This window comes from Arvicanthis niloticus, chromosome X (assembly GCF_011762505.2).
Source record: "Arvicanthis niloticus isolate mArvNil1 chromosome X, mArvNil1.pat.X, whole genome shotgun sequence".
NCBI classification, from domain to species: Eukaryota; Metazoa; Chordata; class Mammalia; order Rodentia; family Muridae; genus Arvicanthis; species Arvicanthis niloticus.
In genome coordinates, this window is record NC_047679.1 from 64998773 (window position 1) to 65015182 (window position 16410).

General features: G+C 36.9%; 1 protein-coding gene across 3 annotated transcripts in view; it reads right to left on the reverse strand.

Moving 5' to 3' along the window:
- Positions 1-6715, reverse strand: part of Chm (CHM Rab escort protein) — a 143092-nt gene extending 136377 nt beyond the window's left edge. For 2 of the 3 annotated variants that reach the window (XM_034485496.2, XM_076918732.1), the window contains exon 1: positions 6616-6715. In XM_034485496.2, coding sequence (XP_034341387.1) covers positions 6616-6664 — 49 coding nt within the window. In that variant the 5' untranslated portion in view covers positions 6665-6715. Of the gene's footprint in view, positions 1-6375; positions 6395-6615 lie in introns of those variants that run through there. The other variant, XM_076918733.1, reaches the window with a different exon arrangement.
- Between the last annotated feature and the right edge of the window lie 9695 nt (positions 6716-16410).

Consider the following 16410-nt stretch of genomic DNA (forward strand, 5'->3'; position numbering starts at 1 on the left):
TGAAGGAAAAATGCCTTTAGGTGAACCGTTTTGGAGAAGTCTGTTCATTAATTCTGAGCCCTTATAACCTCTAGTTAAGGCCTAACTTCCAGTAACCCTGCTGTGTCCTTTTATTATACCAAACTGTAAAATAAAGTTGTTCTTTTTTTTTCCTTAGTAAAAGAAACCTGGAGAGCCTGTGTGTCTCTCCGAATTCATCATAGCTCTTCTCTTCCAAGAACACCAAGTTTTAGCATTTGCTGCAATAACTGCAAAACACATTGACAACAATGAAAACTAAGACATGAATGCCAACACTGAAAGATGACTCAGTCTCAGAACCACCTCATTATTATGTGATTGAAAAATCTTGGAATGAATGAAATTCAACTGAAACAAACTGTATCTTAAAAAATGAAAAAAATCTCTGATCTCACTGCTTTAGTGACTGTAATTCTCTCGATTTTGGTTTGGGGTTTTTTTTTTGGGGGGGGGGGAATAAATATAACTAGGTCATCCTGTTTGCCTCTATGTAAAGGCTTGCAAGCTGGCTCCAATGTGATAAAGTTGTCAATAATTAAGGACATGAAGCTACTGTTGGCATCAGTTTAAAAAATGCCAACCATAAACCTAGAGGAAGGTAATCTAATTTTCGGAGTATATGGTATTTCTTTTCACTTGGAAAGATGAAACAAGCTCAATTCAGTATCTCAACTTTAGCTGACAATGACTTGTCTAACCTATCCAACCTAGATCAAAGTTGGCTAAATCTAAAGTTTTACACTTACCTGAGGTGAGATAGTATTTACTCCAGACATGGTAGTAGTAAGAAACCAAATATTATACCAAATTGATGTGGACAAGCATAGTATTAGAAAACACTAGGGAGAGGGGAAAATAGATGCTAGAAAATCAAACCAGCCTGAGTGCTTTTAAAGTCTAGTTTAGAGATGAAATAAATCAAGTTGCCTCTGTCTCCTCCACTATTTGTAATCTGTTTAGGGTTTTGGTTTGGTTTGGTTTTTTTAGATTGTTGTTTGTTTTGCTTATTTGTTTTCCCTATCTGCTTCAATGTGAAAACATGTCAACTCTTATAATCATGCTCCAATAAATCGCTAACTATGGCAAATTATTTTCCCTTTAATATATTGTCCTTTAACTAAATTATTAGAAAAACAAAAAGGAAACCTTTAGAAAAGTATCCCTATTTTACTAGCAACAACTATATGTCTCCCAAATTCTAAATCTTTCTATATTACAGATTATACACTAAGCAAAGACATCAACTTTACACACATAACAGGCATAGCCTAACTTTTCAGTTCGCACTGAAACTGAATGGCAGATGATTTCACATGAGTTACAGGTCAATTATATGGAATTATAATTGTTTCTGTGCATTGGGATTTTATGTTAAACATGAGAATGTGAGGTTGAGCAACCACATTTGATTTTAATTGCTGTAGCCTGAGTTATCCAAAACATCATGAGAACACTGGAGAAAATGAGAAAATGACAAGCAGCACGGGAGATGAAAATGATGCTGCCCAGGGAACTCCAGTAACAGATGCGGCTCTCTCTAAGGGACCAGCTCAAATTTATGATTTACAGAGGAGCTCAGAGAATCCTCGGAATTAAATAAATCCTCCTTACTTTGTTAGGTCTCAAAAGAAGAAAAGACAATTTTCCTTAAAAAAAAGAAAAGCTCAAAGAAGTACAAACTAAAACAGCAAGATCTTTTAGTTTGTAGGCTTTCTTTACCTCCTACAGCATCTCTAAGCAATGAAAATGCACTTCCCACTATGTTCCCAATTAAAACGAATCATAAATCTATTCTAAACAGATGATAAATAATTCGAATTGGTGACACATACTCAAAAATAATAATAAAAAAGGAATATCTGTAAACTACCAGATAAAAAAAATCTGATTTAAAAATAAATGGTAATAAACAAAGGTCTTTCCAAGCAAGCAGTCAATGGGAAGAGGAAGACAGTGGACCTTATACTACCATCCTTCCAGGACACTCCATGAAAATCATGAGCTCTTCCTTGACGCCATCCAGGCAATACTAATGACAATAAAAACACCTCAGTATGGGTTTTCAGGCCATAAAAAAACCCTACATCATGTAACCATTTTATAGGAACTATTTCTTCAATATTTAACACAGCTCAGTGAAACTCATCCTATTTAGAAATAAGGTGAAACTTAAGGGCTAAGGATGTACCTAACGTGGCACACAAAGCATGTGTGGAATTCGAATTCTACCAATCATCTTATACTGCTCAAATGAAATACATGCATGTAAAAGTGTGCAAAATATATGGAAGGTATCTTGGCTAGAGTTTTACTGCAGTGGAAACTATGACCAAGGCAACTCTTATAAGGACAGCATTTTATTGGGGCTGGCTTACAGGTTCAGAGGTTCAGTCCACTATCATGAAGGCATGGAACATGGCAGCATCTAGGCAGGCATGGTTCAGGAGAAGCTGAGTTCTACATCACAACTGGGTAACTCGAGAAAGACAAGATAAGGGAGCAAGAAAGCACATACCGAGAAAGGGACAATGCCACCGGACAAGCCACCACGGAAAAAAAAAAAAAAAAAAGCACAGTGTGCTCAGGAGGCACATGATCTGAGGTTTCTAGAAGACTTACTTCCAGGGAGCCAGGAGGGGTCTTAGAGCTACATTTTCTCCAACAAGGCCACACCTCCTAATAATGCCACTCCCTGGGCCAAACATATTCAACCCACTACAGAAGGTCTAACATTGATGAATCTAAAATACTTTTGAAATACAACTTTCAACTTTATTTACTATTAAGTTGCTTAGTGTTTTCTAGGCATTATTTTTTATGTGTATAAAGATAGTATCTTTATTATATGTATTTCATTTTTTATTATATGTATTATGATATACTCTACTCAATTTAAGGGCTAGTATCCATTTCATGAATTACAAAGAAGTGCCAACTTACAATTTAAAAAAGACAGCCACTCAGTAGGTATAAGAATGGAGATATAGGGAAGGAATATGTGCCTTCAACAGAAGCACACACAAACATCCTAAGATCTAAGTATGAAAGTCACTTTTACTGAGCCTAGTTTCCATGCAATTTAGCAAATATCAGTTTTTACACCACTTCCTCCAGCATTATTATCCCCCAAGATTTAGAACTGGTACCCTGCTGCTATAAGAAGTATTAAAATTCTTGAGTGAGCAGCCAGCCAAAATTAACTACATCAATGTTGCAATTTGAAACATCAAGAATGGGACTGTACTATTTACATGAACATTCATAAAAAGGCAGCTTACCATTTAAATACACATACACAATTATATATATATATGTAACTGTAATTATATATGCAATATTATATATTATATATAATTGCAATTATATATAATTGTAATTATGTATGTGTGTATGTGTAATTTTACTCACACACAATACTACATCCTTTAGTGAAGCATTATCTACACAGCTTTAAAAAAAAATGACTAGGGCTGGGGATGTGGCTCAGTACAGAACTTCCATAGCATAAGCAAAGGCCCAGGTTCAAGGACCACCACCACCACAAGACTGGAGGGAGGGAGTGAAAAAAAGAAATCAGACCTTCTTTAAAGAAATACCTAAGAAATTAAATAAGTTAGCTTATATATTACCTTGGAGGAAGAACTTCTCCCCAAAGATATAGCATCGTAGTTAAGAAAGAACAGCAAGACTAAATTCCTACATGGTGTTCTGAAACCATAAATAATCAATGACATGAACATTTTCCATGGTTTTAAAAAAATTGTAGAATTTTAACTCTGAAGAAGTCCAAAAAGTTCGTAAGAAAAGACAATATGTTAAATATTACAACTACAACAGGAGTAGGTGCTTGATAGCAGTCAAGTATCACAAATATTGATCATGTGTATGTGTGTATGTGTTTACACTAAACAATGTCAAGCTATTATGCCACTTCATGTATATTCCCTTTCTTACATAGATAGAAGCTGTCAGTCAGTTGTACATCTATGAGGACCACACAAACATATTCTTGATAACAGTATATGCCTACAAATGAGGTGGTTGTAGCATATTCTAAGCATACTAGAATTCTTTCTAAGCAATATATTCAAGTGAAGAACTGAAGAATTCCCCTATAGATGACATATATCAACATCATCATATAAGCCTTATAACTTAGATTTCTTCTGCACTTGTAACTTCTTGGCTTTGCTGGAGGTCATACAGTTACCAGAAAAATCACCTGTACCCAATGATAACTTTTTCACACCCCACAAAATTGGCACTAAAATAACACTTTAAATGCCAAACTATACTGAAATGAAAATTATGTACCAAACTAAAAGATCACATTCTAAGAATTTATGTCCATTTTCCTCCCCACTGAGATTCCAACTGGTTTTCCTTTAATCTACTTCCTTTTCATCTTTCCCCCACAATTCAAGTACTGTATTTTAATTCTCTTCCTTTAGGTATTCTAATATCATTTTCCTATAATATCTTCAAAATATGACCTTAAAGGAAAGCTTTAAACCATGTTATAAAAAAAGTAAATATGCAATAAGGTTGACAAACTTTTAAAATATTCTTGGATAACTCTACTTGATTAAGTAATTGTCTTTTGATGATATTTTAACTAAAAAAAATGCTAAAAGGGAGATATAACTCAGTTTATGTCTTTACTCTGTTTTATAATGGCATGCTTTCATTCTGCTTTTGATAACAAAACTGAAGTTATAAAACACTGCTTTTCCTATAAGTTACCTAAGTACTAATTTAATAAAGCCAATACATTTAAAGTCTACCCTCAGTGATGTATTTGAGAAGGAAATTACAATGCTTTAAAAATAAAGCCAATGAAAAGCAATGATTGAAATCCTAGGTATTACTTTTTAAGAAAAAAATGACGTTCAACAAATGTTTCCACTTTTAATGTGTCTAAAAGAATTAAAATATTTACTATAAATAACACACATCACCCAAATAAATATAGACTTCAAGTATAATTTTGAAAAGGCTTATTCTAAAATGGATGGTGATTTCAGTTTTAGGCGAGGAGACAGGGGAAAGTGAACCTTCTACTGAGTTTTTCAAGTTCTTCTTTAGCATCTGCTCACTGCAGGTACAACCAGGTTAGCTGCTGTGCTGCAGCTATCTTCAGACTGGGAGTAAACACCCCCCCCACCCCCCCACCCCCGTTTTGAGAACAATTACCCAGGTACATCTAGAATATGAGAATTTGTGTTCTGGATAACACCTTAAAGGCTATCTTATTTACCTTCCTTAGATTCAAAATTGTGGAAATTGGAACACTGAGAGTGTCTGACTTTCCCATTGCATGATCTAGAGCAGGTTTCCCAGGTATTTGTAATAACAGTTCAATTTTGAGTCACAAAACAAAACAAAACAAACGAATTCCATTTCTTGGATGTAGCTGTGTGATTTTGACAAGTTAGACTTCCAGGCTGCTTCTCTTCTGTATACTGAAAAGAATACCAATTTTGGCAAGGTAGTCGTTGGGATTATATGAAGTGCTTAGTCCATTGGTTAGGGAATGGTAAGCATTTGAAAACGGGTTGCTATTATTTTTACTCTAAACCTGAAAATATGTTCTTACTATTTGGTAAAAAAGCAAACAGAATTCATTAACATAATGGACAGGACCTCATTCACTTCTGTGGCCTACCACATTATAAGACAGTAGAACCCTCACCCTCCCCAAACTATCTCTTTTATCCTATGCAAACTACAACCCCTACAGTTAAGAAAAGAATTGTTAATTATTGCCAAGTGTTGCCAGGGATTAACTAGTCAACTAGAAGCTGAAAAGGATTTCTGGCTCCACCCAAAACATGGAGAACTAATTATGGAAAAGCAAGGAGAAGCTGAGGTCAGACTCAGGATGTGGAACACTCTCGGCACATCTAGTTGTGGTGTATGGATGGGTGACAGAAAACAAGATGCTTCCTTTCTGTGTCATTAACTAGGATGCTTTAAACTTCATAATGCAGCAATGGCTACCTCAAGAAAAAGAATCCTTAAGCTACTCAACACAACAGAAACGAAAATGTTTCCGTTTCTTTAGTAAATATACACACAGGTAACGACTGAGCATCATTCTTATAAAACTGCAAATTGGGCTTCATCTGAGGTGCAAAGTACCTTAGAATCATGTAAGTACATGGGGGCGGGGTGTCCTATGAAATGGCGACACGAAATGATGGGGAATAAAACCTTGAAATCAACAAGGAAGGAAGGTGGCAATTATCTGCACCAATGGCGTCTCCATTGATGAAATCCCGACCCTCTATTCTCATGACACTGCAAACCCACCCTCCTCTAAGGAAATTAACAGGAATCACCGCAGCAACCAACCTCAGCAATCGGCATCGACCAGATCGACCCCTACTCAAAAGGCGCAAAACACCGCGGGTCCAAGCCCCTCCCTGGAGCTGCCAAGTCCCGCGCTGATTCCAGACTACCTCACTTCCTTTCTGTCCTCCCTCCCAGGCTCGACCCCCGCCGTTTCTCGCCAACCCTCACCACTGACAGAGAAAATAAAAAGCGAGAATGATCTCCTATATTTTGTCCAGGAAAAATCAGGGCCACACATACCCGTCCCTATTACGATCACATCAAAGTCCGAAGGGAGATTATCCGCCATCTTGACAGGAAACGTGTCATGTGACTGTAGTTTGTAGAAGTGAATTTCTGAAGCACTCCCTAGGTAGAAAGCGGAAGAAAAAACAGTGCATTCTGGGTGTTGTAGTTCTAGAGTGGCGGGTGTAGGTAGGCGACAATGGAGTAGTATTTAAAATGTTAATGTGAATGCTAAAAGCTCGATTTATTTCACAGGCTTCAGTGAAATACCTCATTTATCCTAGAAGTTTGGTATGAAAAAGAAATGTGAGTATTCGACTCCTCAAGCAAGGATGAATGAGGAAAGTCTTTGACAATTGCCAAGCAAAAATTGGTCAGAGGTGCTCAGGCAGTAGTGAAATTCAAAAGGGCTCACTTTGAACAAAGGAGTCATTCAAGCCAGGAAAACTGTTACCCTAGCGTGTCTGTATTTGTATTTTTAGAACCTGAGGCCTCTCTTTATTTTATACCAATACTGTCCAATTATACTCTGTCTTTTTTGCCTTTGTGCCTTCTCGGTGAAAATAGAACCAAACAAAAAACTCTGCCTAGTTTCCACAGAATGCAATTCCAAACAGAATTCCAAAGAGCCACCTAGCAATGTAAGTTGAAACATTAACTTTACTTTAGAGATGGAGGTGAGAGTGGGGGACGGGGGAATGTAAAAGAGTATTAATGAATAAATCTTCTGTTTCAGAATCTGACTTTCTGCCAAAATAAGAAGAACCTACACAAGTTTCTCCTACAACTTTACAGAGAAATGATTAAAGTAAAATAGACTTAATATAGAAGTGGGTATATTTGATAAAAAAGCTTAAGACTGTCTATGCCAAGCAGTTAATATAACTCTCATGAGCAATGAATGTTCTTCTCAATCTCTAGGTAAGATGCTTAATAACAAGGAAGGGATACACTTAGCATTATTAAAACATTAACTGATATATATGTTTCAAAAGAACTCATGATTCCACAAAATTATGCACAACTTTATGTGTCAGTTAATAAATAATAAAATAAAGGAGAAGCTAGAAATGTACCTCAATGGTTAAAATCATGGACTGCTCTTCTAGAGGACCAGATTCTATTCCTATGCTCATATGGCAGCTCACAACCTCCAATTCCAAGAGATCTGTCATCCTTTCTTGGCCTCCCGAGAACACCATATGCACATATTACATAGACAAACACACTGTCACATTAAATAAACAAACTTTTAAAAATAATAAACATAATAAAAGAAAAGCAAAAATCCTTTGGTGGCAATGTAATCAAAATTTTAAGTGTCCCTTTCTTTCTTGAGACAGGTATCATAAATGTAGGTTAGGCCAGCCTAGAATGCTCAGCTTTCCAAGTACTGATATTACAGATGCACAACTAGCAAAGGTTTCAGAATACTGTAAGAAAGATTTAGCTCAGCTTCTATTTTATCTTTTACTCCTTCCCTATATTGTACTACTTCCACTTTATCATATCCTGTTATGCTGCACTAAAAGTCCATGTATGTTGTCTCCTATATAGTACTCATATCCCACACATACACATAAAAAATACACACTCGGACATATAGTATTATAAAGTGTACAAACTCTAGCATGTCAGACATCATTTTTACCCAGTGCACTTAATCTAGACTTGTTTTCATAGTAAGAATTCAACAAATATTTCCTAAACTGAACTTAATCATGACTTCTTTAACAGATAGTGAGATAAAGACAAACTATATCATTTTACCTTGATGTCTACCTGCCAATTTAAAAGTCACTTTTATTTGCCTGATGTAATTGTCATCTCAGAGGCTTACTGTGCAATAAGCTCATCCTTTCTACTTCTTTCTGAACTCTGGCTGGCTGGTTCAACTCAGCTGTTCTGGCTCAAACTGCTCTCCAAGTTCATTGATTTAATTTTATTTTTCGCAACTTCTCAGTGAATTGCTCTGCCTAGACTCAAGCTAACACAGGCAATTTGTTCTAAGCTTTCTGGCTCCTTATTGTCTGGCTTCAACTGCCTCTGCTGACCTGCAATGAATTTCACTAACTCATGAATGAATGAACTCAACTGACTGAACTGAATTCATCTGAACTCCTTGCGCTGCTTTTAAATAGCTTCTCTTTCCTATGCTGTTCTCATGAGAGTTGGGCATATCCTACTTCTGACTCATTCTGTCAAATCTTTCTGATTCATCACATTGTCTGTCCCTTAATTAGATAGACATCACTTTTTTTTTTTTTTTTTTGATTTTTCAAGACAGGGTTTCTCTGTGTAGTCCTGGCTGTCCTGGAACTCACTCTGTAGACCAGGCTGGCCTAGAACTCAGAAATCCATCTGCCTCTGCCTCCCAAGTGCTGGGATTAAAGGCGTGCGCCACCACCGCCCGGCTAGACATCACTTTCAATCATAGTTACTTCATTCTACAAAACTAATTTTACCTTAAAAGTGTGTACTAAGTGTATGGCTATATTCCAGCCAGAGGGATTAAATGTGTCGCATGTCTGCATTCCAGCTGGATCACACAGATCTAAATCTTTGGATGTGATCCCTTGCCAGAGCAGCCATGTTGCTGAATTAATTCCTCTACATGCCACAATGAAGTGCCTAAAATTTTTTAAGATGTTTGATAAATTTCTTAATTTTAAAAGTTCCATGAGAACTGTTTTAAAATTGATTTTGATAGACATATTTTTTGCACTTTCATACATTTTGGTATGACAATTATCAATATTGTAGATTTCTTAATTTTATTTATGGATTATCTTGTTATACTGCAGCAGTCTCTTGTGGTATGATTCAATAAGGAGTATGTATCTCTTGCAAAACAGATTTCTTGAAAGGCACAACATATTATTCACTAAGTCACTACATTATTTGTCTTGCCATGACAAGAAAGTTTTGAGTATTATCAGAAATAAAATAGATGTTATCTGTGAAGTGTCCAATATATCAATAGAAATGTAAATTAAAACAACCCAGAGAAAATACAGCAACCTTTCCAAAATCTCTGACAGTGAGAAGCCACAGAAAGATAGAATATAAACAAACAAGAGAATATAAGCAAACACCATTGCATTTCTCTTAGGAGATATATTGATATACATTCATGAATGCACATAGTATGAGTACATTTTATTTTTTAAATATGAATGACTTACTATGATTCAGAAAATGTTCTAACATTCACAGTGTGAAAACGGAATCACTAATAAATTTATTCTTTAAAAATTAAAAATTCTATTAAGTGGATGGGTTAAAATAAAAAATGCTAAATCTAAAACAAATAATAGACAAAAAGTCCTGTCTTCAGAAGGTTTATGTATCATTCTGCGGAATTTCTATCATGTCTTGCCCCATATTTGAAGGGTTTTTTTCCCCTTGAGGATCAAAACATGGTCTTCATGAAAATAATATTACCAACATGTTTAGCTGTATTTTTATGTATGATAAATATGTCATATATAAAAATAATCACTGTATTAGAAAACTATAATTCTTAGTAAAAATGTTACAATGTCTTTTAAAATAAATATTGTTTATATTTTATGCAAATAAACAATACAGGACTTGACAATGTCAGGAAAGGGCATAAAACAAAACAACCAGAAATTTCTGGCTGTTGTTCCAAGGACATCTATTTTTGAGAGCTGAAATATTTTGATAAGTCACAGTACAATGAATTTTATCTAAGAAATAAGTACCTATTAAATCATCACAACACTAATTTTGTTCATAAAGATTTTCTGAGTTGAAAGCAATAATTTTTTATACATTTATTGTGTTTAAAAGTACATTCTACTTTGAAAAGACTACATTTTTACATTAATAATTTAATGAGCTTGTCTCTCTAGAATTATATTTAACTCCTTACTCTCTTATAAGAATGTCCACTTCTGAGCTCCAAAATATTTCAACTACATTCCCAAACTGTCTCTTTATATAATAATCTCTATCTTATATATAGTTCCACCTTCTACTCACTTTAGTCAAAATTTCAAGAATCTTCCTGAGCACATCTTTTTCTTCTACTCTTAAACTGTGTAAACAACTCATACCAGATTTGTCTTTAAAATATACTGCAAGGGTTTGGGGTACACTTTACTGTACCAGACATTAGTTTCATCTTGTGGATCAGTGCCTAAATCCAATCAGAAAGTGGTTGGTTACTCTCATAACATTCATGTCACTATTGCACCAGATGCTATATTTTGATAAGACACTCATTATTGTAGGTCATAGGGTTCACAGCAGGTAAGTTGTTTTTGGTTTTTGTATATTTTATGGCCATTTCTCCTCTGGTAGCAGAAATAGAGCCCTTAAGCACTGGGAAACCTACTCAGAGGAAATAAAGCTACCATGAAAATATCAGCTTTATTTTTCTGTTTCCTATAACTAAGGTTGTGACAAAGGCCTTGGGGGAGAATGCAATTCTGTTGTCACACTAAATGACATAATATTGAACTTTCCCCAAGTTCTTGATTGGTGCACCTCTCAACCCCCATCAGAGAAACTTCTTTTTGTAGTATATAGCAATTAATACAGAGACCCACATCTAATCAGTATGCAGGAAAAAAAAGAGTATATAGAGTGTTCAACTCTAATTGTGAAATAGATGTAACTCTTCCTGACCCCAGGCTCTATCCTTGTAGAAGAAAGGGCAGAAAGATTGTAAGGGCCAGAAGTAGTAGACATCAACAACCAGTATTATTTGCTTGATATGACAGGCCACTGCACATATAAACTCATAGTGGATGTGACTACATGCATAAGATCAAGCCAGCCAAAATTCCAGAATGGACACTGAGGTGCTCATGAAGTGCTACTCTTAGCTGAGAATCTGTTAACAGCTGGTGGATGCTAAAAGAAGGAAATCAGTTTCTTCAGATATGTGGCCTCTAAGAGGTTACCCATGCTTCATTAGGTGGTCCTATATTCATGCACATAAAGGTAGAACAATGTCCATTCAGTAGGTTTGAGAAACAGTGGAAGGAGGGAAGGAAGGAGAGAGAGGGGGGAAGAGAGAGGAAGGGGATGTGGACGGGGAGAGGGAGGGGGCATACAGAGGTGAAAATTAAAAAATAATGGGGGATAGGGGAGGAATTGGAAGTAAAGTACTGAGTAAAGTACTTTGATTGTAACATATTGTATACATGCATAAAATTCTCAATTAAAAATGAAATGAAGATCAAATACATATGCATATATTTCTTTCTCTCAATCTGGGCTACCAAAATAAATTTTGCCTGGACAACTGCAGTAAGTCCTGTTTAAATGCATTATTCATACTTGCTTCTCTCCAGTCCACTGTTAACAATATTAGTAAGCATCTTAACTCAAATATTACTATGTGTCTGTTTATCTTGAACCACTCATGAGCTTGCATTGCTCTAAAAATATGCTCAATTTTCAGTCTCAGATCACCGTTTTTGCTTTCCCTCTATAGGCTACAGTCATATTACACTTTCTCTGTTTCCCAAATTGGTTGTGTTCCTTCTTGCTTCAGGGCTTTCACACATTGTGAGTCTTATGTATGACTGAAGTACACCTCTGCCTTTTTCCTCTCACTCGTTCCTGTCACAATTTTACTCATTCTTTATGTTAATTTAAAAAAAACCGTTATGGCAAGTCGTTGTTGAGGACACTTTCAGGCTTAAATTCTATCATCTTTTAGTCTCCCCTCATTGAATACAATTGGAAATAGCTAGTTATTTAGTGAATAACTTGTTTCACATGCTTAGAAGGTAAGATCTCAGAGACTTGGTATGTACCTTATACTAGTCTTTCATTTCTAGTACATGCTCCAGTGCCTAGCACATAGTGATACAACAGCATCTACTGTTTGAACAGATAAATGATAAAGAATATGAAGGCTTGAGAAACAACATATGAGTTGCAATAATTAATATTAATTAAGAAAAATATTTTTACTCAGTAATTTACTTAAATTTCTGTATTTGTGTTATTGAGCAAATATCAAATACATTAAGTAATACAAAATCCAAGAAGCACCAAGGATTTTACAATGTCTGATATGAATAATAACTTTTTTTATTAGATATTTTATTTACACTTCAGATGGCATCCCCTATCTCCATTTTCCCCCCCACCCCCCTTAGGAAACCCCTATCCCATGCCCCCTTTTCCTTTTTGCATTTATACATTTTTTTTTTAAAAAATGTTAATCATAGGCTTTATAAGTTTGGAATTGTTCAATCAGAGGTGTAACCCACTGACCGACCTAGATATAACAACTATCTTTGACTGGTGGAGATACATGAATATCTGCCTCCCTGTCTCCCCCCTCTTTCTCTCTTTCATCACCTAGCTTCTCCTCTCCTTCTTCTTCTCCTCTTCTTACTCCCTTTCTTCCTCTCAGTACTCCTCCTACCTTAGCTCCTCCTACACATCACCCTTCCTGTTAAAATGAAACTTTTCTCTCAAAATACAATTAGAGCATAATTATGCCAATTTGTACCAGTGAGGTACAGGATAGTCCTAATACCCAGTCCATCCTTTTGTTGACTAACCAGCTCCTCTGTCATCTATTCTAACTAGAACATTTAGTTCTGAACCTGGCTTTAGGATGAATGTCAGCTGATGACCATCCACTCAAATCTTTTCTCTTAAGGTCAATAGCTATATGTTTTCAACCCCATCAGAAATCCAGAATGACTGAGTTAACTATAATTGTGGGAAGCACAAATCGTAGTTTCTAAAACTTAGCCAATTTATAGAGACCTCTGACCACCTGGACACTCGCTCTACTTCAAAATGTTGGAGCATCTGTTCTTCTGCCTTCTGGCCCAGGATCTTCTGACAGACCTTAGTGCTGCAGAATTATTAAGGGCTGATTACTCTGTCTAGGCAGATATAATCAGTCGACTATTCTGCAAGTGTGTCCTTTTCTGGACAGTAATTTGTCTGTAGAAGGAAAGTGGCAATTCTTGCCTAGTGGCTGCCTCACCACAACTGGAGTAGCTCCAAGGATGCTCAATTTCTTCTTATAATTCAATATAGGAAGCTGTCCGGAGCAGACAGGTCTCTAATGAAAATGAACATTTATACTGAAATGTTTGTCATGTCAATTCTAAGGATTTCTGATGTTTTGAAAACCAGCTATCCATGTAAGGTAATCTGGACTGTTGCCTGTTAACGCCACTCAGCTATTTCTACATAAAACATAGAGAACACCCTTATAATAAACTCCAAGTCATGAATTTGCTATACTCCCTTAACTCACAGGCTGACCATCTCAAATCAGTTAAAAAAAGTTAGAGAAGGACTGGTTCTAAGCTTTGTATTCCTAAATGTGTTATACTAGTACAATGCCTATGAGAGTAACAATATTCATCTCACTCTTATATCACTAAGAAGCTCATGCCAATGAAAACCTTAAAATTTATAAACAAAGTAAATTGGTGCCATTTAAGAATTTATATCTTCATCTTGATATTAATTATACAGATTTCTATTAATAGGATATGGCTATGCAATAAACCCTAGCTAATCCTCTCTATTCCGACAAAACCACTACTTTTCCCTAGAGAGACAGCCCAACATTTACCACCTTAGTCCCCAAGCCCAGGGAATAGGGGCGCTGACTCTTCATTAGCTTCTTCAAGCTGATTATGGGCATTGAGATATTAGAAGAGGAGTGGGGGGAGAGCAAATTGACAATCCTCTGATGCTGTGTCTTCGCTGCCTCCAGATGGAATTCCCGGACCTCAGAGGTTTGAGCAGGTCTGCCCAGCTTGCTTGTTGAGTAGATACACCAAGGCTGATCATTCTGCAATATACAATTATCAAAACAAATTTTAGTATCAAGATAGTTTTTTTTTAAAGGGCTGACATTTTATTAAGAATGTTGGTTCTACCCGCTTTTCTATTTTTCCCCTCTTTTATTGGATATAATATTTACATTTCAAATTTTATCCCCTTACCATATTTCCCCCACCACCCAGGAACCCCTTATCCCATCCCCCCTCCTCCTGTTTCTATGAAGGTGTTTACCCACCTACCCCCAGCCTCCCTCCCCACCCTCAGATCCCCCCCTCAGTGCTCAGCCTTCAGGATACTAATTATCTTGTCTCCCACCTATGCCCAACAGGGCCATCCTCCCCTACATATACAGCTGGAGTCATGTGTCTCTCCCTATGTGCTCCTAGGCTGGTGGTTTAGACCCTGGGGAGCTCTGGCTGGTTGGTATTGTTGCTTTCCTCACGGGGCCACCAGCCCTTACGGTAGTTTCCCTCCTTGTGTTGGAGTTTTCCACCAATTATCCTTTGAAGTACTGGATTTGTGTTGAGATACTGTGTAAATTTGGATTTGTCATGGAATATTTTGGTTTCTCCATCAATAATGATTGACAGTTTTGCTGGGTATAGTAGTCTGGGCTGACATTTGTGTTCTCTTAGGGTCTGTATGATATCGGTCCAGGATCTTCTGGCTTTTATGGTCTCTGGTGAGAAGTCTGGTGTAATTCTTATAGGTCTGCCTTTATATGTTACTTTGCCTTTTTCCCTTACTGCTTTTAGTATTTTTTCTTTGTTTTGTACATTTGATGTTTTGACTATTATGTGGTGGGAAGTATTTCTTTTCTGGTCTAAACTATTTGGAGTTCTGTAGGCTTCTTGTATATTTATGGACAGCTCTTTCTTTAGGTTAGGGAAGTTTTCCTCTATAATTTTGTTGAGGATATTTACTGGTCCTTTTAGTTGGGAGTCTTCCCCCTCATCTATACCTATTATCCTTAGGTTTGGCCTTCTCATTGTGTCTTGGATTTCTTGTATATTTTGGGTTAGTAGCTTTTTGTATTTTGCATTTTCTTTGACAGTTGTGTCAATGTTTTCTATGGTATCTTCTGCACATGAGATTCTCTCTTCCATCTCTTGTATTCTGTTGGTAATACTTGTGTCTATGACTCCTGATCGTTTTTTTAAGTTTTCTATCTCCAGGGTATTCTCCCTTTGTGATTTCTTTATTGTTTCTACTTCCATTTTTAGCTCCTGCATGGTTTTGTTTAATTCCTTCTCCCATTTGGTTGCATTTTCTTGCAATTCCTTAAGGGATTTTTGTGTTTCCTCTTTAAGGGTTTCTATCTGTCTACCAGTGCTCTCCTTAAGTTCTTTGAGAGTGTTATTTATGTCTTTCTTAAAGTCCTCTATCATCATCATGAGAAGTGATTTTAATTCTGAATCCTGCTTTTCTGGTGTGATGGGGTGTTCAGGGCTTGCTATGATGGGGGAACTGGGTTCTGATGATGCCATGTAACTTTGGTTTCTGTTGCTTACATTCTTGCGCCTGCCTTTTGCCATCTGGTTAAATCTAGTGCTATCTGTACTTCTGTCTCTGATTGAAGCCTGTCTTTCCACTTGTCTCGCTTGTGTTTGGTCTTCTAGGAGTCCAGATGTCTCTGTGATTTTTTTCCAGCTGCCCGGATTACAGTGGTATCTCTAGGATGCCTCAGGATATGGTGCCTCCAAGGTAGCAGTCCAGCTAGATGTCTGCTGTTCTGGGTGCAGTGTCTCCTCTTGGATATCTCAGGATATGTTGTCTGACACTCTGAGTTCAGTTGTTCCTCTGCGGCTCTGGGTTGAGTGGACCTTCCAGTATGTCTCAGGCAGAATCCGTGGTCCACACAACTGCAGGCCTGGTAGAGGTCTGGTCTGGGCCTCAGACCCGGGAGATGGGCAGAAGGGGGGTGCTAGCCTGCAGGGGCGCGTGGGGGTGGGGGGTATCTGCTGGATTCTGAGCACTCAGGGCACCCAGCTATGAGCTCAGGGT